Source organism: Choloepus didactylus, chromosome 13, assembly GCF_015220235.1.
Source record: "Choloepus didactylus isolate mChoDid1 chromosome 13, mChoDid1.pri, whole genome shotgun sequence".
In the NCBI taxonomy this organism is placed as follows: domain Eukaryota; kingdom Metazoa; phylum Chordata; class Mammalia; order Pilosa; family Megalonychidae; genus Choloepus; species Choloepus didactylus.
In genome coordinates, this window is record NC_051319.1 from 49,339,535 (window position 1) to 49,362,665 (window position 23,131).

Sequence of the window (23,131 nt, forward strand, 5' to 3'; positions counted from 1 at the left end):
ATAGTAGCCATATTTTAATGAAATGTCCTTTATAGAACTATTTTTTATTTTTTTCAAGTTTATTTCATTTATAGAAAATAATACTTTTATGGAGGAAATGGTGGGGGGGTAGGGATTAATTTTTCTTGTAATATAATCATCTTTCCTTAATGCTTTAAATATTATCAAAAGGGCTATTTTAACTTTTTTCCATTAATCTTGGATTAGAAGATTGAGTACAATTTCTACAGTCCCCGTATCCCCTTGTGTTATATTTGATATTGTATCTTCACATTAAGTGCATACCTTGCAGTGACATAATGATCTGTAATTTATATTTGCTGGCTGTGCCTTCATTTGTCTTCAGAGTTGTAATTATTAGATTTTGGTGCCCTGGTTTTCTGACTTCAACAGCTACTTTGAAGAATTAGGTTGCTTTGGGGTGCCAGTGTGTCATGTACATTTTCACCAACAAGGTTCGGGTCCCAGGTCTGTTACAGTACGTATCTTCAAGTATTTTTTTTTTTTTTAAGCCAGGACAATGTTCTCCTAGCTTGCTGTTTGTGAGTCAGGGTGTGTGTAAACCATGTTTCAACCTTTAGGAGCAGAATCTTAAATGCAAATACTTTTGCCCTATTTTCCACCAAGATATTGTAAAAGTACTATATGTAATGGATGTTGCTAAAAGAAAGCAAGCAGCCTGGAGGTAAAATGTAATGAACTACTGTCAGAAAGTATGGAAGAAAACAACTTTCTTTGGTTGAAATGACTGAATAATTTCCTTTCATGGGTATTGTTCTAGTCTGCTAAACTGCCAAAAGCAGATACCATAAAATGGGTTGACTTGTAGCTGTGGGAATTTATTAGCCTACAAACTTACGGTTTTGAGGCTGAGAAAAGTGTCCAAATCAAGGCATCATCAGATGATGCTTTTTCCTTGAAGACTGGCTTCTGGGGATCCTGGACTCCTCTGTCACGTGGCCTGGCACATGGCAATGTCTGCTGGTCTCTCCCTTCTCTTCTGGGTTTCATTGCTTTCAGCTTCTTGCTTCCATGTCCTTATCACTCTTTGTTTGAGTTTCATTCTCTTATAAAGGACTCTAGGAAGAGGATTAAGGCCCACCCTGAATGAGGTGGGACACATCTCAACCTCCTAAGATCCTACTCACCAAAAGGTCCTACTTATAATTTGTTCACGCCCACAAGAATGGATTAACTTGAAGAACATACTTTCCTGGGGTACATGCAGCTTCAACCCATCACAGGCATATTTTGCAGCGAGAGGTTGCATGGTTTTTCTCTGGGTAATTTTGAATATATAAACCTATATGGATTCATGATATGGCCTATAACTTTTAGAGAGTCAAAATGAACTTCATGTAGTTAAACACATATTAGAGATCTGAATCCTTAGTTTACCCTCTAGGCAAACTAGAGTGATCTTGAGCTTTCCCTTTAATTTCTTAAGGGCTCAGTTTCTTAATCTATAAAAAGACTAGATGTTCAATTAGGTATAGCTGTCAAATAATCTTCACAAAACTTAGTATTCCATGAAATCCCCATTCTGAACTCCCTGCTTCTAAATTCATTTCCTAAGGATTTTTGAACCCCCACTACCCCACTTGTAAACAAGTCCTCAGCGCATCACCTGAAGTTGTTTTTATATCCATAAAAAGATTCATGAGGATTAGAACCGTTTGCAATCAGTCTCTCATTTTTTTTTTTCCAAGACTATGTTCCGTATTTAGTTTGATTTAAGAGTAAAAAGCATTAAGTAAGTTATGGTTAGGCAGACTTAGTAATTAAAACATTTTTGGAATATCATAACTGCAATTGACTGGTAAGGATTTTTTCCTATTAATTGGAACTTTTAAAAATTAAAATAAATAGCTATGTTTCCTACCTGATTATTCCCTACTGGCATGAAAGAGGTTATTTTTAGGGACTTTAAGCACAATTTGGTTACACAAATTCAGAACTCAGAAGTTATCTTGGCTGTTTGGCAGCAGCTGCTGTGTTGAAGGCACAGCCTCTTAGCAGGGAAATATCATCATCCACACATGTGTATTGCATTGAACTCAGTTAAAGGGCACAAGGATGGCAAACAAAGGGGAAGTGTAGTGGTTAAGAGCTCAGATAAGACTCCAGAGTCAATGTGCCTGATTCCATTCCTAGCTCCCCTGCCAGATCTGCCACTTACTATCTGTTTGACCATGGGCAGATTACTGCCGATCTGGCATCGGTTTTGTCATCCTGAAAATGGTGACAGTATTAGTGTCTACCTTATAAAGATGTCCTGAATATTAAATGAGTGTGTATATAAAGCCTGGCACAGAGTACAGGAATGAGTGGGCCTGCATTCTAAGGAGGTAGGAAAAAGAAATCTCAAGGTAAAAATAATAATGCCTGCTAACACAAAGTGCCCAAAGAATTAGACAATAAGTGTTACAAGAGAGGGCCTGGTCTTTGAGGGTTGGGGGGTTGGGGAAGATTTGGTGAAGGAAAGAAGTGGTTGAGATGCCAGGTATTAGAGAAATCTTGCTGGAATGGGCAGAAAGGATGAAAAGAATGTCACAAAGCATGAAGTCGGGTTTGTTATATCAGTGTTTTTCACTTTCATTATAGATTTAAGTAATTGCAAAGACTCTTATGTTTGTTGTTTGTGCTGGTTTGAAACTGTTATGGACCCCATAACAGTTAATCCTTCTTGCTGAGTGGAACCTTTTGATTGAGTGTTTCTAGGGAGATGTGACTCACCCATTCTGACCTTTGGTTAAATTATTTCCATGGAGATGTGAACCCCCCCATTCTGGGCGGGTCTTGGTTAGATCACTGGAGTCCTTTAAGAGAGCTCTTGGAAACAAGGAGCTCAGAGAAGCTGAAAGAGACATTTTGGAGGGAAGCTAAGATATGTAATCCAGAATTTGCCCCCTGGAGAAGCTAAGAGCTAACACAGACCCGACCTTTGGAGACTATGGGAGATGCAGACAGAAGGACGTTTGGAGATGCTATGCTAAGAGATGAAGCTCAGTTTGCCCTGGAGAAGCTAATAGAGGACCCCCAGACGCTTGGGAGAGAAACACCTTGGGAGAACAAGCATAGATGCACCAGAGCTGAGAGAGAAAAGGTGAGAGAGACAGAAGCCCAGAAACATTTTGCAGAAAGCCATTTGAAACCAGATCCCAGGAGCAAAGGACTAGCAGATGCCAGCCACACACCTTCCCAGCTGACAGAGGTGTTCTAGATGCCATTGGCCTTTCTTCAGTGAAGGGATCCTCTTATTGATGCCTTAGTTGGGACACTTTTGTGGCTTTATAACTGTAAATTTGCAACCTAATAAATTACCTTTATAAAAGCCAATCCATTTTTGGTATTTTGCATAATGGCAGCTCTAGCAAACCAGAACAATATTCCATAAATATTGATGTTTAAAAATAAGCATATCAAATGGGTAGCAATTTTATATCAAATCATGCATTTTTTAAAAGTCTGCACAAGCTCTTCCTTAAGTCAGAAATTTTCACATTATTCTTTTCTCCTTGAACTCATATTTCCATACTACCTTCCCCACTGAATTTTATCTTAATGTGATGTTTTTATACTTGAGAGACTTTTTATTGGTCAACTTTTCATTGTTTCTCTGAAACAAAGCAAATATTTTACATATACACATATGTATATGTAAATTTAAATCTTAAAACTGTCATCCTAAGGCTCTAAGTACTAGATTTCTTCTGAATTGTGTTATAAAAATTATTGGTAGTGTATAATTGATCAAAATAACCTAAAGATATGTCATTTTGATAATTCATTTTATACAATGTCTAATTTTAGTGGAAACATTTCTGTCAGTAAAATGGATTGGACCCTTTTTATTCCTGATAAGTTCATGTATGCATTGATGAATGTTATGTATTGCTACAATGAGATAGATTTCAGCATCAATTTTATTCTGAATTTTTGTTTTTATAAATGTAAGTGCAAAGGAATGTCATTCATTTTAATAAATAGGTGGGAAAAAAGGAGTTTTGTTACAGGAATGTCATTCAATACTTTGATCTCCTCCTGAGTTATATACCATAATTCACAGTGATCTATTATCAAGCATTAATTTTAATCAATTAGTTTTAATAGCCTACTGCCTGACAACTCAATTAGTATGCCTTCAATTTTGTTGGAAGCAAACAATTGGGAACTGCCTGGTTTGTAAAATTATTTGATACCCAGTCATAAAAGTCCAATTAGACACCAGTATTCAAATTGTCTCTCTTCAGCAACATACAGGTTTTCACAAGAGTTTCACTAGAGTTAGGGTGAGTGTTTCGGTTTGCAAATGCTGCCATTATACAAAATACCAGAAATGGATTGGCTTTTATAAAGGGGATTTATTAGGTCACAAAGTTACAGTTCTAAAGTCATAGAACTGTCTAGATTGAGGCATCAACAAGATGATACCTTCACTGAAGAATGGCTGATGGCATCCAGAACACCTCTGTCAGCTGGCAAGGCTCGTGGCTGGTGTCTCCTGGTCCTTTGACACCAGGCTATGTTTCAAAATGCTTTTTCCGGAATGTCTATGGTCTCCTCTCTCTCAGCTCCTGTGCTTTCTTGCTTCTTTCTCCAGGGGCGTTTCTCTCTAAGCATCTGGGGGTCCTCTCTTGGCTTCTCTAGGGCAAACTCTGGACTTGGTTTCTTAGCTTAGCATCTCCAAACATCCTTCTGTCTGCATCTCCAGGTATTTCCAAGCATCATCCTCTGGGTCTGCTCTTGAGCTCTCTTGAGTACTCCAGTGAACTAATCAAGACCAACCCTGAATGGGTGGAGTCCACACTTCCACGGAAAGAATTCAGTCAGAGGTTCCACCCTAATCAGCAGACTAATCAGTCTGCCCCCCACAAGACTGCATTAAAGAACAAGGCTTTTGGGGGGAACGTAGTATATCCAAACCAGCACAGTGAGTGAGAGGTATGCTGCTTCTCCTTTTTTTTTTTTTTCCTATATGAAAGAAGGAGTCATGAAAGGGTAATGGAAAATGGAAAAGGGTGAACCACGTGCCTCTGTGTTTTTAGAAAACATGGTAGATTGGTTTTAGGAAAGAGAATAAATGGAATCTGAGTATCCTGCCCAAGTCTCCTGAGAACGGAGCACATTTGGGAGAACAGGAAGTAGGTGAGTTGAGAATGGCAGTCATTGCTGAGGGTATGGATAGAGCATGGTGATTTTCCCAACATTCTTCCCTCCCTGTTCCACATACTCTGGATTGGGGGAAAGGTACCAAGAAAACTCCAGATTTGAGAGCTGTTTTATGTGCCTCCCCCAGGAGTGCTTTAGTTAGACCTTACCCATTTTGAAGATGAAAACTCTGTTACTGGTGTAGATGTTACATTTCCTCCAAAAAAAAGAGCTTCCAAAAAAAATCTATTGTTTCATAAAATCACTGTTAATTGTGGGGGGGGGGGTGGCTTCCCAGTTTTGTTGTATATTTTGAAAGGCCTTCTTCAAGTATATCATGCTTAACTTGTATAATCTTTAACCAAAATTTGCAATCCGTATGATCAAAAGGCTGTACCTTTCCTATTAGGCATTTACTTTTGTGACGTTCTTGTGAGTATTATTAAAGTGAAATATATAAAATGCATAGGATAGTGTCTAACTGATAATGTATTCAGTAAGTAATAGGAGTTATTGATTTAGTGCTTTATAAATAGAACAAAGTGATGCATCATCATTTTCTTAAATTTGAGACTGAATGAAATTTACTAAAATTTGTATTCATGAAAGCAGATGTTAAAATGTTTCACTTGTGGCAGAATAATCCATGTGAACATTTACAGACCTGAAAATCAGCAGTACCTCAGAGGATAAATTAGAATGTTTGATGGATGATAAATTGAGTAAGTCAACATGGAAAAAAGGTCATCCAGGCATGGGAATTACTATCATTTTTTTTTCTTGGTGCTTTCAAATATGAGTACAGTTTTTAAGAAATAGAGTTATGATAATATTTGCTTTTTAGAGACAATACCTCCATGTCAACTTACTCAATTTTTCAATTGTCATGTAAGTGTATTTGTTGAATTAAGTAGTGTGTGTTAATTATTATCCTTGTACATCACCTTCAAGTTAAGTTGGATAAAGTTCACCAAAACAATGTCACAAAAGTAAATGCATAATGGGAAATACATTTTTATATTTTTGATGACTTAAATGCGAAACAAAATACTCTCAAAATTGAGGGGAAGGAGGTATTCAAAATCAGAAGCCCTGGTTTTTCATGTCAGCCATTATTGTCCTATTTCTTCTATGAAGTGATGTCTTCGTCACCCTCTCTGAGAAGACACAGATTATAGGAGAAGGGGTGAGACAACAATTAGACAGGAAGGTTCCATTTTTGTCTGAGAGCCCATAGTTTAAGAACTTTCAATGAAAGTAGAACCTTGCTTTGCATCTTAGCTGAGTTTTCTGAGGATTTATTTTATATGATTTGATATCAATGTTATATTTGAAGTAAGTCCTTTTTTAAAGGCTTGAATACCTCTTTTAGTGTTCCATCACTTTCCATTTTCCTAGGTGGGTATGGTCCAGGTGATATTATCCCTTCTTGCTTTAATTACTTGTCCTAATCATACATTGGAGGCCACTGATACGATACTGGAGTCTTGCTGGAGCATGAGTGAGGGTTCTCTTTGCACTGTAATGTGAATCTCTTGTCTTTCTCTCAAGCTGTTGCTGCTCAGTCCTATAACCATTTGAGTGTTGTGAGAGTGGTGTATGATTTATGAGAGTACATTCCTTGCAACGTATACATTGCATTTCACAATTGCCTAGAACAAGATGATCTGGAGAGGTGGAGAGGAATGGGCTAACTCTTAAAATTCCGCAGTTCCGGATTGAATTAGGCTATTCCAGATAGATCCTTATTTTGTAAAGATCTGTCTATGAAGAAAGTAGATTGTGCAGAGGAAATAATGGAGGATTCTTCAAAGGGTGTCAGTTGTTGCTCAGAGCTGCTACCCAAGGCTTTCCATCTGCATTCCTTAGAAACAGCTACACACCCCCCAAATGTTTCCTCCACCTCATCTTTCAGATTCAGGGGAGGTTTTGGAGCTGCCCTCCGGTTTCTGTTCTCACACCATAGAAGGGTGATGCCCTTCCATCTTCTCCGCTAACCCACCCAGTGGGGGAAGGCTCCTAGGAGACCCTGACTCCCCGTAAGCCTGAGGCCACTACACTCCCGAAGCATCACAGCTGTGACGCAGCCCGGAATCCTGATTAGTCACCCCTGCCCTTTTGGTTTCATTTCTTTTATGTCCTTTAGAAAATATTCTTCCCTTAAAAGTGTTTAAAATTATTTTATGTATGCTAATACAAATAATATATACACATCCTCTATTTTTTTAGTATAGAAGTTGTAACTTTACAGAAAAAATCATGCATAAAATACAAAGTTCCTGTATACCACCCTATTATTAGCACCTTGTATTAGTTTGGTACTTTTGTTGAAATTCAGGAAAGAACATTTTTATAATTGTGCTATTAACTATTGTCCATCGTTTACAATAGGGTTCACTGTGTTATATGGCCTGAAGATTTTTAAGAAAAATTTATTCTAGTAACATTATTACAACCTAAAATTTCCCCTTTTAACCACATTCAAATAATATGATTCAGTGTTGTTAATTGTATTCACAATGTTGTGCTACCATCACTACTATTTGTTACTAAAACTTTATGATCAACCCAAATAAAAACTACACAATTTAAGTAGTAACTCCCTATTCCCTACCTCATCCCATCCCCTGGTAACCTATATTCTAGTTTCTGACTTTATGAGTTTCCTTATTCTAATTATTTTGTACTAGTGAGGTCATACAGTATTTGCTCTTTTTACATGCCCTCTGTTGATAAAAATTTCAGACATTGCCGATGCTATTTTAGTTTCCCGGCTGCTAAAACAAATGTACATTGGGTTGGCGTAACAACAGGAATTTATTGGCTCGCAGTTTCAGAGGCTAGAAGGCTTGCTTCCCCCTGAGGTCGGTATCTTTTGTTAGTTGGCTGTCTTTGGAGTTCCTTGACTTTTTTGTCACATGGTAACGCACATAGCAGTGTTGTCTCTTCTGTCTTCCGGGTTCAAGTCCAAAATCAAGATTCTGCAGTTCCGGTTTGAATTAGGCTATTACAGATAGATCCTCATTTTGTAAAGATCTGTCTATGAAGAAAGTAGATTGTGCAGAGGAAATGATGTAGGATTCTTCAAAGGCTGTCAGTTGTTGCTCAGACAATCAAATTGTCAGCAAAGCTGTGCCTCTTCCAGCTACTGGTGGCTCCAGGCATTCCTTGACTTGTGGCTGTATAATTTCAATTTCTGCCTCCATCTTCCCATGACCTTCTTCTCTTTAATCTGTGACTTCCCCTCTCCTGTCTCTTATTAGTACACTTGTCACTGAATTTATAGCTCACCTGGGTAACCCAAGCTGATCTCATCTCAAGATTCTTAATTATATAAGCAGAGACGCTTTCCCAAATAAGGTTACATTCACAGATTCCTTATAAAATAGGTAGAACCATTTTTGTGATGCCACATACCACACAAAGTCAGCAGAGTGCTGGGTGCCACTGGCTTGTATCCATGCTTGTCAGAAAGTTCTCCCTTTAATTGCTTGAACCTCTTTGGGAAGGACACACCTCAGGGAATTCTTGATATAGAGTAGGAAAAGCTGACAAACCTCCATCTCCTTCATACATATTGTTCTTTGAAAATAATGAATTCACTTTGAGAAACTCAGGAATAGTGCCTTTTATTACTATTTTATTTGATTTGTTCATAATAAGACTATTAAGTCTGATCTTATTTTAAAAGTCTGTCCTTGCACAGAATTTAAATTAATGTCTTGCTTAATTGTGAATGAACAAAGAGGCTCCTTTTAAAGAGCTTTAAGCATTTGTTGCCACAACAAGCTCTGGAGCAGAGTGCTAAAGTTGAGAAAGATGATTTTCTCAACTGAAATAATTTATTATCGCTAAAGGTAACATGAAATTATTATTTTTTCCTGAAGCATATTCTTTAAAATGTTTTCCAGAGAGAGGGGAATTGAAATTAATGGTGTTCTCCCTTGTTAAAATTTTTTTTCATGTTTTCTGTTGACCCCTGAGAGAATATGCAATCCAGAGAGGAGAAAACATAAAACAATGCTAAAACCCCTACAAATATGTTCCAGTAGAATGAGAGTCTACTTCGAAACCTGCTATTCTCCCTTCTGCTACATTTTGTGTTGTGAACATCTTTGCTTCATTTGTAGAAGCTTGTCTGTTAAAATTTCATGTACTTTTTCATTTGGCTTTAGAAAAATGTTCTGGTTAACATAAGCATGCTGAATGGAAAGTTTGCATTTTGGAATAATAAATTTCCTAGTTTTAAGAAGGTGATAATTGTTCTGTCATCAGCTTATGTGTTTTTTTGTTGTTTAAACTTCCCAGAAGTGGTGAAGATACTTGAATTCTCTATTTTGGCAGGTATTTCTGGTAACTCTCAGAAGGAAATGTTTGTCTGTGTTTAACTGGCAAGTGGTTCAGACTGTGGCCACAAAACAGAGGAAAAGGTGTTTCCCCCTCACTCACTCATGGAGAGCACATTCATAATAGCTTTATGAACATACTAAGAAACTGAAGTTGGCTTAGTGCTCTGGTTTAGGTTGTTGAGTTGTAAGGGCAACATGTACTAGGAAATAAGTTCTGGGAGCAGCCCCAAAATTCTGTTAGTGGAGATTTCTGCCCAGTTAGTATTATTCATCACCATATATCTGTATTTTAAAATGTCTGGTGTATTTTTCACGTCAGCATGTAATACCTGGACCAGCACTTAACAGCCCTTTTCACAAGTTCCACAAATTCAATCTTCTTTTCTTCAGATATTTGCTGTCACCTTCTGAAAACTCTGAGGATTTTTCTTGGCTCCTAGAAACCATCTTCCTTATTCCCTTCTTCCATTTTCCTTTACAGAGCCCTCTTGGCTTAAAGGGTGCATTGATTATAACTACAGATTTACAGATCATGTGTGCAGAGTAGGAAGAAATGTATGACAGTAGAATACATAGATAAATCCCCAAGGTTCTCGGATTCTCAAAAAGCTTCAGTTATATGAAGTAGGACCAAACTTTCTCATGGCCAGTCTCATAATTTTTCTCTTTCTTAGAAGGTACCCTAAGTTCTCTTATACATACTTGTCGGTATTAAAAATGCTAGGTTTCTTCATAAGTTGAAGGCTTCACCAAGGACCCGAAAATACACAGCTAGGGTAGAATAGCAGGAACTAGTAAACACCTTAGGCTTATCAAAAAAAAAAAAAATTTGTTTTTGATCCTTCTGGAACTTTTCAAACTGTCCTCTGCTTTAAATATGAAAGGGCAGAATGGGTCACTCCATAAAATAAGGTCCTAAGAGATATCACCCTCAATTAAAATTAACTTAATTTCTGGGGAGCTCTCTAGATTATACTCCATAAACACTAATCTGGTAATAACCATTTCAGCCATAAATCATCTCATTGGCTGTCCTGTCTCATTTCCTAGACATAGATTGTGGGCAATAATACACCATCTCTTAAACCAATTGAGTGGAAATTTTAGATGGTTAATTTCTAGTGTGTAAGGAGGGACTGGTGAAGTGGGGTAGAATGGCTCTATAGGGGAATGATGATACAGGTAAGAGGTGGGCTGGCCTGTTTTGGTGTTTACTCTTTCTCATTTTTTGTCCTCTCTCCCTCTAGAACTTAATGGCAGGTCATTTGCATGTTATCTTCCATCTACATTTATCTTATCCCAACCTTTTCATCCTTCTGTTGAATTATATGTGTCCCTGAATAAATGCTATCTACCATGTAATGTTTTTGTTTTTTTTTTTAAAAAAGGTCAATTGTGTCACATTTAGCATATAAAGGATGATAAAGATGTAAAGTAGACATGAGGAAAATTTATTTAAGTTTTGGAAGGAGCTTTGTATGGTATATTTAAGAGAAAAGGGCCAATTAATTTCTTTCTATCAAAGTATACATTCTTTTAAATTTAGGAATAGAAGGACAGTCTGTGGAAGTTGCAAATATTGTGGACATCAGAAAAGAATATAATCGTGAGATTGCAATGAGAATTTCTTCTGGCATAAATAACCAAAATAGATTTTATACTGATCTAAATGGATACCAGGTAATTTTCCTTTAAAGTGTCTAAGGAATGGTTGTTATCCTTGTGTAATTTTTATATGGTAATATGCCAGTTAATTTTGAATCCTTTGAAAATAATGTTTAAGGTTGAAAATTATTTCTAAAAGAAAACTGAATTGAGCATACTATTGCAGGTTCTGTATTCAACTAGAATTTCCAGAGTTGGAACATATATTTGAGAGACCGCTTTATGGAACATCTATTCATAGGAATTTATTTTTTTAAAGGAAGATTTAATGACCACTATAGATGTTAAATACCTTTATTCTAAAAAAAATACGAATTTGTCTAATAGAAAGGAAATATAATTAGGAATTGGTAGAGTATATCTTTTTTTTTCCTCATAAGGAATTAGTCTATGAATATTTAGTTTATTCCATGAATATTTTTAAATGTACGATCTAATAATGTGCTGTTTTAAATTTCAGAAATACCCCCATATGTGTGTGTGCATTTATGCATATATATACACACATATATATACATACACATTATATATAAATATACATTATATATTTATATATATATAAATATATACACAAACATTTCTGTTTAGAAATATGGATAGATATGTATTTAGTAAAAAGTTTCAGGAAATTATTTGAAATTAATAAGAAAATTAATTTGTAAAATTCTTTCAGATTGTTAGTTCTCTAATTTAACAGAACTCTTGATTGTTACCTAAATCTTAGTATTCAGATTTTGTGTGTGACATCATGTCTTTAAAATAATAATACTAAAGCATGTTTTTGAAACAGTATTTTAGAAACTTCTGGCTATGAATAGAAACAATTTCACAATTCCACAACAAAGGCTTTTACTTGTCTGATTTTCAAATGGGGATGAGTAGAAGGGATTGCGATAATTTTTCTAAGATTTCATCCAAAAGTTAAATATAAACCCTTCCCAAAACATAAAAGTTGCAACAGCATTTTGAATTAGCACGTTAATTGTACTACAGCTGTTTGGTTTTCAAATGACACCCTGACTTTTTGGGGATCCATTTTCCCTGTCCAAGAAAGAAAGTATTTTCTTAAAATCCTGCAGAAGCAATTATTTGTGTATGTGGGTGTATACATGAATGAACAATGAAAATGAATAACTAAAAATGTGATTCTCTTTTGCAAAGATTATTTGAATAAATAGGAAAATAGTATTTTTAAGTCTACAATCTAATTATGTCTACATTTAAAATATGCCATTTTTTAAACTTTTGAAAGAGAAGTATTTGAACAAAACTAGATAGTCATGGGTGAAGGTAGCAGCATTATGGTTGTTTTCATTTAAATGTCAGTTATATAAGTTGATTGAGGTGGGAGGGTTACCAGGACTGGAAAAGAGAAGCAAGAATTCTTTTAAAATAGCTTTTCTTTTTTATAAAACATTTTAAAGTTGTTTCTTCAAAAGTAAGTTATGGGACATTCTCCAAGGTTCTTGTGAAGATTAAAGATCATACTGGTCGAAATATCCAGAACTGGCCTTGCATATAATGGACACTCAGTATTTATTAACTATTATGTTAACTTCATACCTCTCCATTTCTTGGGTTCCATGTTAAACTTTCTTGAGATTAAAAGAAGAAATAGCATTTGTAAGTGGTGTAAATAAGGTTCCCTGATAACAGGGTCTCTGTTTGAAGTCTCTTCCTGGGGTTAGTTAGTCACCTGGGGTTAATTAGTCACAGGCTCTGGGGCACTGTATCAGTCTTTCTCTAAAAGTAAAGTTAGAATTGGATTTTATACATTCAGACACGAGACAGAGAGAAATTGGAATAGAGGGCTATCTACTTTGAAACTGAACAAGAAGAGCAAGCGTTGAGTGGTTTTTAAATACAAATATGCGTTTGACTGTAATGCATTATATTAGAGGATTTGGTGGGGAGATCTGTGGTGTTTACCAAAACTGATTCTTTCAAGTATAATGTGAGATATTTCTTGAAAGAGAATAGAGAGCTATTATGCTTCACATTTCTTACAAAAGCAGTATGTTAGATTTAGATGAGAAATGAATACTTAATACCTTTATAATTTGTTTTATGCAAATATTGGAGAGCTAGAGGACTTTCGTTAAGCAGTTTTGTTCTGAATTTAAATACATATGGCTGTTTTTAAAATCTGGATAAGTTCCACCTTTCTTACTTTAAATATTGTTTTCTAAGTTCCTCATGATTTTTCTTAAAATTGTTTTGAAGAATATTTTAATTTTTAAATTAGCTCTTCCCTTCAACAAGAAAGGAATCTGAATTTTTCTTTCTCTTTAGAAGGAAAGTTGTCTGTAATCAGTACTAATTTGTAAAAAATACATATGTAAAATATCATTTTTTTAAAAAAGAATTCTTTGATTTTATAGATTCAATCTAGAATGACAATGAGCAAATTGCCTCTTCAAGCAAATGTCTATCCAATGACAACAATGGCATATATCCAGGATGCTAAACACCGCTTGAGTCTTCTCTCTGCTCAGTCTTTAGGGGTTTCGAGTTTGAAAAGTGGTATGTATGTTTAAATTATTTTTTGCTCTTAAAGCTTTCAGTTCCAAGTGTGTAATTTTGTGCTGATTAAGTGTCTTAATTATCATCTCAGTCACAACCTCCCTGTCTTCTTTCTGGCTTTCTTTTGAGAATCAGCATTTCAGTAAAATCATGGGTTTTATGAAAACAACAGAAAATAATCTTCAGATGGAGACAAGGGGTCCTAAAACCCTATTGTTTTAAAAGACACTTTACTTCTCCTGATAGCCAGTTTCTTGCAGAGGTCTCTGTCTTCACTATCATTTAACAGATGAAGAAACAGACTCCGAGTTGAGATAACTTGCTTAAGTTTGCAAAGGTGGGAAGTTAGGGTCTAAACTTAGATCTTTCTCTGAATCACAGTCTTTTCTACTGTATTAGTTAGGATTCTCTAGGGAAACAGAATCAACAAGAGATATCTATAAGATTTTATAAAAGTGTCTCATGCAACTGTGGGTATGCATGAGTCCAGATTCCGTAGGGCAGGCAGCAAACTGGCAACTCCAATGAAGGTGTTGGATGAACTCCTCGGGCAGTGAACTGGCAACTTCGATGAATGTGTTCAATGAACTCCTTAGGAAATAAATTGGCAACTTTGATGAACTCCTCAAGAAATGTTTCGCTGGTCAGCCAAAGAAGAAGTGAAGGTCCTCTGTCTTTCTTGCTTAAAAGTCTTCAGCTGATGCTGTGGAAAGTAGTTTGGGATTTCATCAGAGAGCTAGGTATAGAAGTAGCATCTTACCCAGCAATCCTGCTACTAGGTTTATATACTCAGAAAAATTGAAAGCAGAAGCATGAACAGATGATTTGTGCACCACTGTTCATAGTGGCATCTATAGAGACATAAATGGATTAGTAGTTATGAAGGGATGCTGAATGATAGAGGGATTGAGAGATGACTGCTAAGGGGTATGGGGATTTTTGGTTTGGAGTATTGTAATATTCCAAAATTGATTGTGGTGAATAATGCACAACTCTGTGGATGTATTTTAAAAAAAACAAAACAATTATTTCAGACCTTGTATTGATTACATGAGATGTGAATATATCTAAATAAAATTGGTAAAAAAATTTTTTTAAAAAATTCTTCGGCTGATTGGATTAAATCCAGCTGATTACATTCTCTCATTGTGGAAGACATGCCCTTCATTGATGTAATCAGTCACAGCTGCAGCCAGTTGACTTGATGATTTAATAAACCAGCCTTCTGGTTTATTAACCAGACACAAATGTCCTTGCAGTCATGGTTAGGCCAGTGCTTGCTTGACCAGACACCTGGGCACCATCATGTGGCCACGTTGACACCTGAACCTAACCATCACATCTACTGTACCATTAACTGAAAGAAGAAAGGGAGTAGAGATGATAAAGACTTGGGGATAAGGAGGTGCCAGACATGATTTTAGGAATTCCCTGAGAAAGTGATTGAGAAAGGAGAGAGAGAATAGACAGTAGACACTATTTTTGTAAAACTTTCTGTTGGGAGGCATTTATCCTTTACAATACATATTTTTAATTGGTTATTATTTACCTGTTGCGATTTGCTCTTTTTTTCGTTACATCCTAAGAGTTGCTAAGTTAAATGTCAAAGAAGCCAGGGAGATGGTAAATGAAATAATAAATGAAGGTGCTTGATGCATTCTTTGACACAAATCTACTTTTTATATCAGGCATTTACATGCATTCTGTACTTCAACAAGAAAATAAACAACTTCTCACTTGTCTTTGTGATCTGCTTTGGACAAAATCATGAGAACTCATAGCATAAAGATATGAATTCTGTTATTAAAGAAAATGAGGGCCTTGCTTGAGGGACACAATAAGGAATGGGAGGGAGTTGAGCACACTGAGAGTGTGTTCCCCACATACAGCCACTATGTAGTGACAGTTCATTGTCACTGTGGGGCCATGGGCCCAGTCTTGCTAAATTTTTCAGTTTTTCAGACCCCAGAAATCTAGAAGTTTATGTGGAGTTACCCAATCTGTAAATATTGACGTAATTTAAAAAAAACACACTGTAGATAAGACATGCAGCATCTTTGTTCTGGGTATGACTCTTCAGGCACCTGTTTTAAACCCTGCCTTAAATTCTCAAAATTGTGCTCTACATAGGAGACTAGACATCAGGACCCAAGCAGTAACAAACCAAGTGGCATTATCCTACTTGCCTGATTAGGACAAGCTGAGAAATAAAGCTCCCCTGCCCATGCATAGACACAAAATGCCCAGCTATTTGAATAGCTACAATATCAAAACAATCTGAGTATAATCCAGAGAATTATTAAGTGTCATTATGTGTTTTACAGAGGAACATTTGGAAGCAGGGAGAAAAGAGTTCGAAATTGTTGAGAGATTGATGAAGAAAAATCAAACCATCACTGGTAATTTAATCATTAGCTTACAACTTAAACTCGAGGAAATGTGGAATTATTTTATAGCAAGAGAAGGAATCAAATATGACTCCTTTTGAGCCAGAGAAGAGAGGACAGTGTTGATGTCACTAACACAGTATCAAAGAGGGAAAGAATGCATGGTAGTTGTCTCCAGATTCTAGAGGTTCCTCAGAAAATTTACCACATACAAGATACTTAAATTTTATTTGCAAATCCTTTTTAGATCCTTCCTGCCTGTTTTATTTATCTCATTATTCCATATGTGATGTGCATTTCCTAATGAATCTTACAAACTTTTTAAAATTCTGAGTGCTGCCACTAAAAATTTTGGAGGACTTAATTTGCTCTTCAGATTAAAGAAAAAATTAATTTTAATTTTAATCTGTTCTGTCACATTTTAAAATGTCCTATCAGATATGATTAGACATGAATGAAGAAAAGTAGAAATACCATCCTGTTTCATGAATTCATTCCATCTGTTTTGAGCTTTTATCAAGAGAAAGTCCATAGAACAATGGGTTGTTTGGATCTGCCTCCTTGACTGGACAGGACACTTCCTAAAGTGAGACTATATGCCTTGTACTTATTTGATCTTCAGTGAACAATTGTATTAAGTAACTGTGGTGAGTTTTTTGTTTGTTTATGTTTTAGGTCAGATTGAAGTCATCATGGATCGCAGACTCATGCAAGACGATAATCGTGGCCTTGGGCAAGGTGTCCATGACAACAAGATTACAGCTAATTTATTTCGAATACTGCTAGAGAAAAGAAGTGCTGTTAATATGGTAGGAAAAAATAACTGGCATGTTCTGATGTTGGTTGTTGTTTAACTCTTAAAATTTGAATTTATGATTTCCTACTTTTTTATTTTACAATTTGCTATTTCAGGATATCTTTGTGGTAGATGTAACCCACATTCACAGAAATAGAACTTCTTCAGTTGTATATTTCTTATAAGATTTTCATTTAGGTCATTTTATGTTTTTATTTGTGCTTATTATGTGGATATAAGCTATGTCGAGGAATCAGTTTGGGTGCATTTTCTTGAAATTATTTTGAAAGAAATAAGAGTTAAAGAATTGAGCTAAATAAGACAAAGAGTAGAATTTAATCACATACTTAGCATAAATTTGATAGTGAAATTTATTTGAAAAAAGTTTATTTCATAAAGGTACTTATTCTATTCTTAGATTCGTCTCTTGAAAATGGATTTTTCTGTCTACTTCATTTGATTTTCATTCCTTAAAGCAAAAATCAAGTATTCTGTATTAAACAGTATGGGAAAAGCATAGCCAGACCTGAATGAACCTGACAGTCTCTTGTTCAGGCAGCAGCAAAACTATCCTTGAATCCTCCATAAATTACGATTACCAGCCTCAGAGGGCCTCAGCATTGCCCTGTTTCTCCGTTTACTCCACTCGCCCTCTTCCACACTAACCATTTCACATCTTTCCTACTCTTTTCAGGCAGTGACCTCACCTTCTGTTTTTCAGAAAGGATAACCTTTAGACAGAGCTGTCTGTTCTAGACACCGAACATCCACTCCCACCCTTTCCCTCTTCCCTCCTCTTACAATAGAGAAGTTGATCTTCCTTTCATCTTGGGCCAGTCCCTGTACTTCTCCTTGGAACCTACCTCCTTCACCTCCACAGGATCCTTATACTCCCCGCTCACAGCCATCATTTCCCGAGGAGATCCTTTCTGTTAGCTTTTAAACACGTTTCATTTTCTCTTATTAAAAATAAAGATAGAAAACAACCCTTACTCAGACTTTTATTCCCATTTCCCCTACAGCACCGTCCTATCCATCCTACTCGGCAGAGCCAGTTTGTGAAATAAGTTCATCTCACCGCTTCCCACTCACACTGAAGTCATTTCACTCTGGCTTTAACCTGTAGCCCTACACTGAGATAGCTCTCGCCAATGTCACTAGATCCAGTGGGCATATTTAATCAGCATCTTAACCTCTCAGCAGCATTGGACAGTGCCCATTGTCGTTTCTTAAAATGCTGCCTAGCCAGGGCTTCCATGGTGCCACACTAACTTACGTTTTCTTCCTCCCTCTCCAGCAGTTCTTTCTCGATTTCTCTGCTCGTTCTTTATCCAGCTATTAAATGCTGGAGCCCGCAGTACCCAGACCCAGGCCTTCTCCTTCCTTCATTTTGTATGTTCTCCCTTGGCAGTCTCTTCTACTGCTATGGCTTTGGTGACCCTCTCTACACAGATTGCCCCACAAGTATATATCTTCAGCTAGGTCTTCTTCTTACCTCCAGGACCCACCTATCCTATTGCTTCCTGATATTTCTTTCTACATCTCTCAAGGACACCTCAAACTCAACATATCCAAAAATCAACCTTAAGGTCTTTCTTCCCATCAGTCCTGGCCCTTTCCTAGTGTTCTCTCTCTCTGACACCGTCTATCAGTGCCAAGCTGGGTAATAGAAGTCATCCATGTTGAACACTGCTCTGGCCCTCTTCTCATTGCAGCAGTCACCAGTGCCTGTGTATCTCATCTCCTTCTGCCACCCTAGACTAAACTAACATGTTTGCTGGATCTAGTCTATGCACATCTGCTCTGCTCTTCCCTTTTGCCATATCTGTTCTTTACCCTGGAGACAGAGTGTGTCTTTCAGAACTAAATCTGGCCTTGTGTTTTTCAAAACTAAATCTGACCTTATGGCCCCCTTGCTAACCCTCTGATGGCTTCTTACTGATGTCAGTATAGAAACCAAAATCCTTACCTTGGCCACAGGGCCGCTCATGATATAGGCACTGCCTGTGTCCCATCCTCATCTGGCACGACTCTCCCACTTTCTCTGTTCTAGGCCCACTGTTGTTTTTGTTATGTTTTGTTTTGTTTTTTTTGATCTCAAGTAATTCCCATTTGCTCTCCTACCACAGTATGTTTGCAAAAGCCCTTTCCTCCTGTCTGCTTAGGGAACTCTTAGTAATCATTCAGATCGAAGAGCGTTCCATCAGCTGCTTCACCCTGGCCAGGTCAAATGCCCTTTTTCTATTCCCAGAACTGCATCTCTCCTTCATGTAGATGTGTGAGTAATGCCTTTCTCCTCTTCTGGCTGATACACTCCATGAAAGCAGAGACTATGTCTCTCTGCTCTTAGGATTTTTCCAGTAAAGGAAGCACCCAGTATATGTTGTTTGAATGAATAAATACACAAGTGCTAAATGAATGAGGTATTACAGCATTTTGCACCATTGTATTTAGCCCACTTACTGCTTACTACTTTATATTCCAGGAAATCATATGCATGTTCTGTTCCCCCTTCTAGACGCCAGTAACTTGTTTACTTGATTTTCATGTGCCCCATAGTGCCTCCCTGCCTGTGATAGACATTCTAATATAAAATACTGGTTGATTGAATGAAGTGATGACAGCTGATTAAAGCAAAGACTTCTCCCAGTATCTAGAATCTTTTAGGAAAAAGATTTTAATATCCACTTTAGACATTCAGATTTATACCAGTTGTTGGGACTCGTGGTTTAAATTAATTATTGACAAGATAGCTTAGTTTTAGGACTAATACCACATAGGTAAATCATTGTCTAAGTGCAGCCACTACTGTCATTTGCTTCTCTTGAAAATGTTTCTGACTTACTTGATTTTCTGTCTCTGGAGACACTAATCTACCAAACCTCTGTTAACTGTGGCAATAAAAATTTTCATGTCAGCTCTATAAAACTTTCACTTAGAAGTTGAACAATTTGTTTATTCCCATTCAAAGCTGCTTGGATAGTAATTGATTTAAATTTGATCTAATTTTTTGTATTCCTATGTTGTTAAATTTTTCTTTTGTTCAACTATAGATTTTTAAGTTTAAATCAATTGTTTCTTTTGAATAAAATAACAAACTGGAGAAGAGAAAATGCATTTTAATTTCTAGTGAGGTTGATTAAAAAGACATTTGATTAAGAAATGTTACATATTGTGTAACTTAATTTTTCTAGTAAGTGTTTTTATTTTCAACTAAGACTCTATAACACACGGGTGGTGGAAACTGACATAGGAGGTAAGGCCTCTTTAGGGCTTCCTGGACAGGAAAGCATTTTAGTGGTAAGCCTTGAGTCTGCCAGAACCTCAGGGAAGTAATCCTGGGTGACTAAATAGAAGTGAGTCCTCTTCCTAGAGTGTTCTGCCAAGAGGCCATGAGAAGTAGTATTAGAATGACATTCCCTGGGAGAAGTACAGATGCCCAGTGGGAAGCCTGTGGCTGCATGAGGTTGACTGTCATCCATGGAAATGTTCCTCAAGGATCAAGGGAGAATGAAATAGGAATTGTCTCCTTCGCATTGACCCCTTTAGAATTTGTTCTTTGGTTACCCACCCCGCACTTCTAGCTGGCATTGGGTATGGTAAAAGGGGCATTGAGCTAGGACATTTGAAGCCTCAGGTTTTAGTTCAAGTGTTAAAATTGTGCCATTTTAACTCTGGATCCTAGTTCTTTACTTATAAGGAGAGGACTTTGGGAGAGATCAGATTAAATACTGAAATGCTTATAGGGGTCAGGAAAGTGATGGCATGACGGAGGTTGGCCAGGTGTAAGGGCAGATGCTTACGTTAGGTGACCACAGGATCTGTGAACCAGAGGACACATTTCCCCCCTGGGAGGAGGCCACAACCCAGCTCCAGCTGATTGTTTCCATGTGAGAATGCAGTCCCACTGTGGCTTGATTTTTGAGTTTTGTTTGTTTTATTTTTTAAGCCAGAAATTTCTTTTTGTTATTTTTAATGTAAAATATCTTGATTTTTTTTTTAAGGTCCGCTGAGAAACAAACAACTTTTTAATACCATACAGATCTACCAAAATGTGTCCATAGGCCAGATTTGGTCCAGAGACCAGCAGTTTTCAACTCTGAATATTTTTATTTCTAAATGTTATGATTCACTTATATTTTCATTCGTTTTCTCACTCTCTCTCTCCGCAGCCCTTCCCCAGGTGGTAATTTTCTCTCATTTATTTGTATTGCATTTACTTTAAAGTTAACAGATTAAGTTCAACAAACATTGATCATGTTCCCACCATGTCTCAGGTCATACTGAATAAACAAAGGTGACTAAAAATACAATCTCTTAAAATCCTACATAATTTAGCAAGTTTTGAGGTAGATGTAATGCAAGACTTTGATGATCAGGTAACTCAAGTAGAGTTGATGAAGGGCACCAAGGAGCCAAACAAGAAGCTCTGACTTTGGCATAAGGACCAGAACCCATTGGAGATCTCAATTTTGAGTGATTTGGATCAGAATGTGCCAGAAACTCTTTAGTTTCAGAGAGGCTGTAGGGAAAAAGCTTGACTTCATGTAGTCTGAAGCCTTCAATCAACAAGGTGTATAGTAATATATTAGTTACAACATGTTTTACAAACTTTGGGCTTATCAGAAGGCTTACAATTAAAAGGTTACCTTTCTAGGAGTTGATCAAAATACTGATAGTTCAGCAGGCAGATATCTCTTTGAGCCCTTTGTTGCTGTGACAAGGATAAGAAAGTACTGAATGGTGGAACCCTTAACCCTGGGTGAGACTGCCCCACCCAGCTGGCTGGCTTCCAGCTGCCTTCTTTATGGAAGGTACTCTTAGAGCATTGAACCACAGCTGTTGTATAAACTTCGCCTCCTTATTTTGCTAAGGACAATATACTGCACAGTTCTTGAATTCTTGAAGTATTCACATTCATGGCATTGTTTCCTTTTTATGAGAGTTCTCTTCAAAATGTCTTTGAGTCTGAATCTTTTATTTTTTTTAATCCCAAAGTAGTTAAAGGATGAGGCTTATACGTTTGTTTCCAAAGGGATCCAGTCCCTCTAAGAAGGTTGGGAGGATGCTCTGGGGTGGCGGTTCTCGACACAGGACTGCAGGTCAGCATGGGGCTGCCTACCTGAGATTGACTTAGGGAGGCTTTTTACACTTCATGTTCCTGGGAGAGATTTGAGAGTCAGTAGATTTGGATTAGAACCAAGAAATCTGTATTTATAAAAGGCTTCCCAAATCATTGTGATGTGTAGTCAATTTGGAGTAGCACTGAGGGTCAGGAGAAGTGACTTGGGTTGGAAGTGGTGGTATATTCGCACGTTACTGTTTCCCAGCCCGGGGAACCCAGGAGCTTTCAGCTTACTCTCAGAAAGCATCCAGGAATTCCTCCAAGAGCAGAGAGCAAAGCCAGGGAGCTTTTCCTAAATGTTTCCTGTCCTAGAATGGACCTAATGCTTCCTAAATCTGATAAGATGGGTGTTTTCTCTTCTGTTGAAATCTTTTCTCTTTTTTACTCAAAAAGTTATTTTGTCAGCAATCCTGACCTAGATTGTAAAGTTCTTTGATCTAGGAGTAAATTTATAGTGTTTTGTTGAAAATGTTGCTGCTCTATTCATGTTATGCTACAAGCTGCATTATATTTCAGTGTTGTTGGAGAGTATTATTTTATATGCTTTACTTAATCTTTCCTTAAAAAAGAGAATATGGAATAGATGCAATTTTTACAGCTCTTTCAGGCCTAATACTTTTTGTCAGCATCTTAATATTGTAGTGTCCCTCTGCTGCCTTTTATTTTTATTTTTTTTTCCCTCTCTCCCTTCATGGTCTGAATTGTAATGACATCTATGGGTAGCTGCTGGCAAGATGCTAGTTCACTCTTTGGTAGCACCCTTCTGTCCAATGCTAATCTGACATTCTGAATTTTAGCTCTGTATCTTCTATAAATCCTGCTTTTCACAGATAAGTAGCCAAGCCTTTTATTTGAACCTGGTATTACCAGAAAGGATGCAAAATCAGAATAGAACCACTGAAATAGTCATTTTTTAAAATATGATGCAAAATTAAATTTGCTTCAAATGTAGCTAGTGATCAGAGGACCTTTCCGCATACATTATTTTCTCTTCTCAGTGCTTCTTTGTGTCTGTTTTTACTCTTCAGGCAATGTTGGTTAAAATTCTACTTAAGCATTGATTTAATTAACTTTGCATGTCATCTAGCATATGTATATCCCCAATCCTGGTCAACTCATTTAATGTTTGAACATG

The 23,131-nt window shown here is 36.9% G+C and overlaps 1 protein-coding gene across 5 annotated transcripts in view; it reads left to right on the forward strand.

The window, feature by feature from the left end:
- The window catches only part of MAN2A1 (mannosidase alpha class 2A member 1), a 186,683-nt gene that overhangs the window by 148,465 nt on the left and 15,087 nt on the right, over positions 1 to 23,131 (forward strand). For 4 of the 5 annotated variants that reach the window (XM_037802306.1, XM_037802302.1, XM_037802305.1 and 1 more), the window contains 4 exons: positions 11,047 to 11,180; positions 13,547 to 13,688; positions 16,013 to 16,087; positions 16,751 to 16,884. In XM_037802306.1, the coding sequence (XP_037658234.1) occupies positions 11,047 to 11,180; positions 13,547 to 13,688; positions 16,013 to 16,087; positions 16,751 to 16,884 (485 nt within the window). The remainder of the gene's footprint in view (positions 1 to 11,046; positions 11,181 to 13,546; positions 13,689 to 16,012; positions 16,088 to 16,750; positions 16,885 to 23,131) is intronic. The other variant, XM_037802303.1, reaches the window with a different exon arrangement.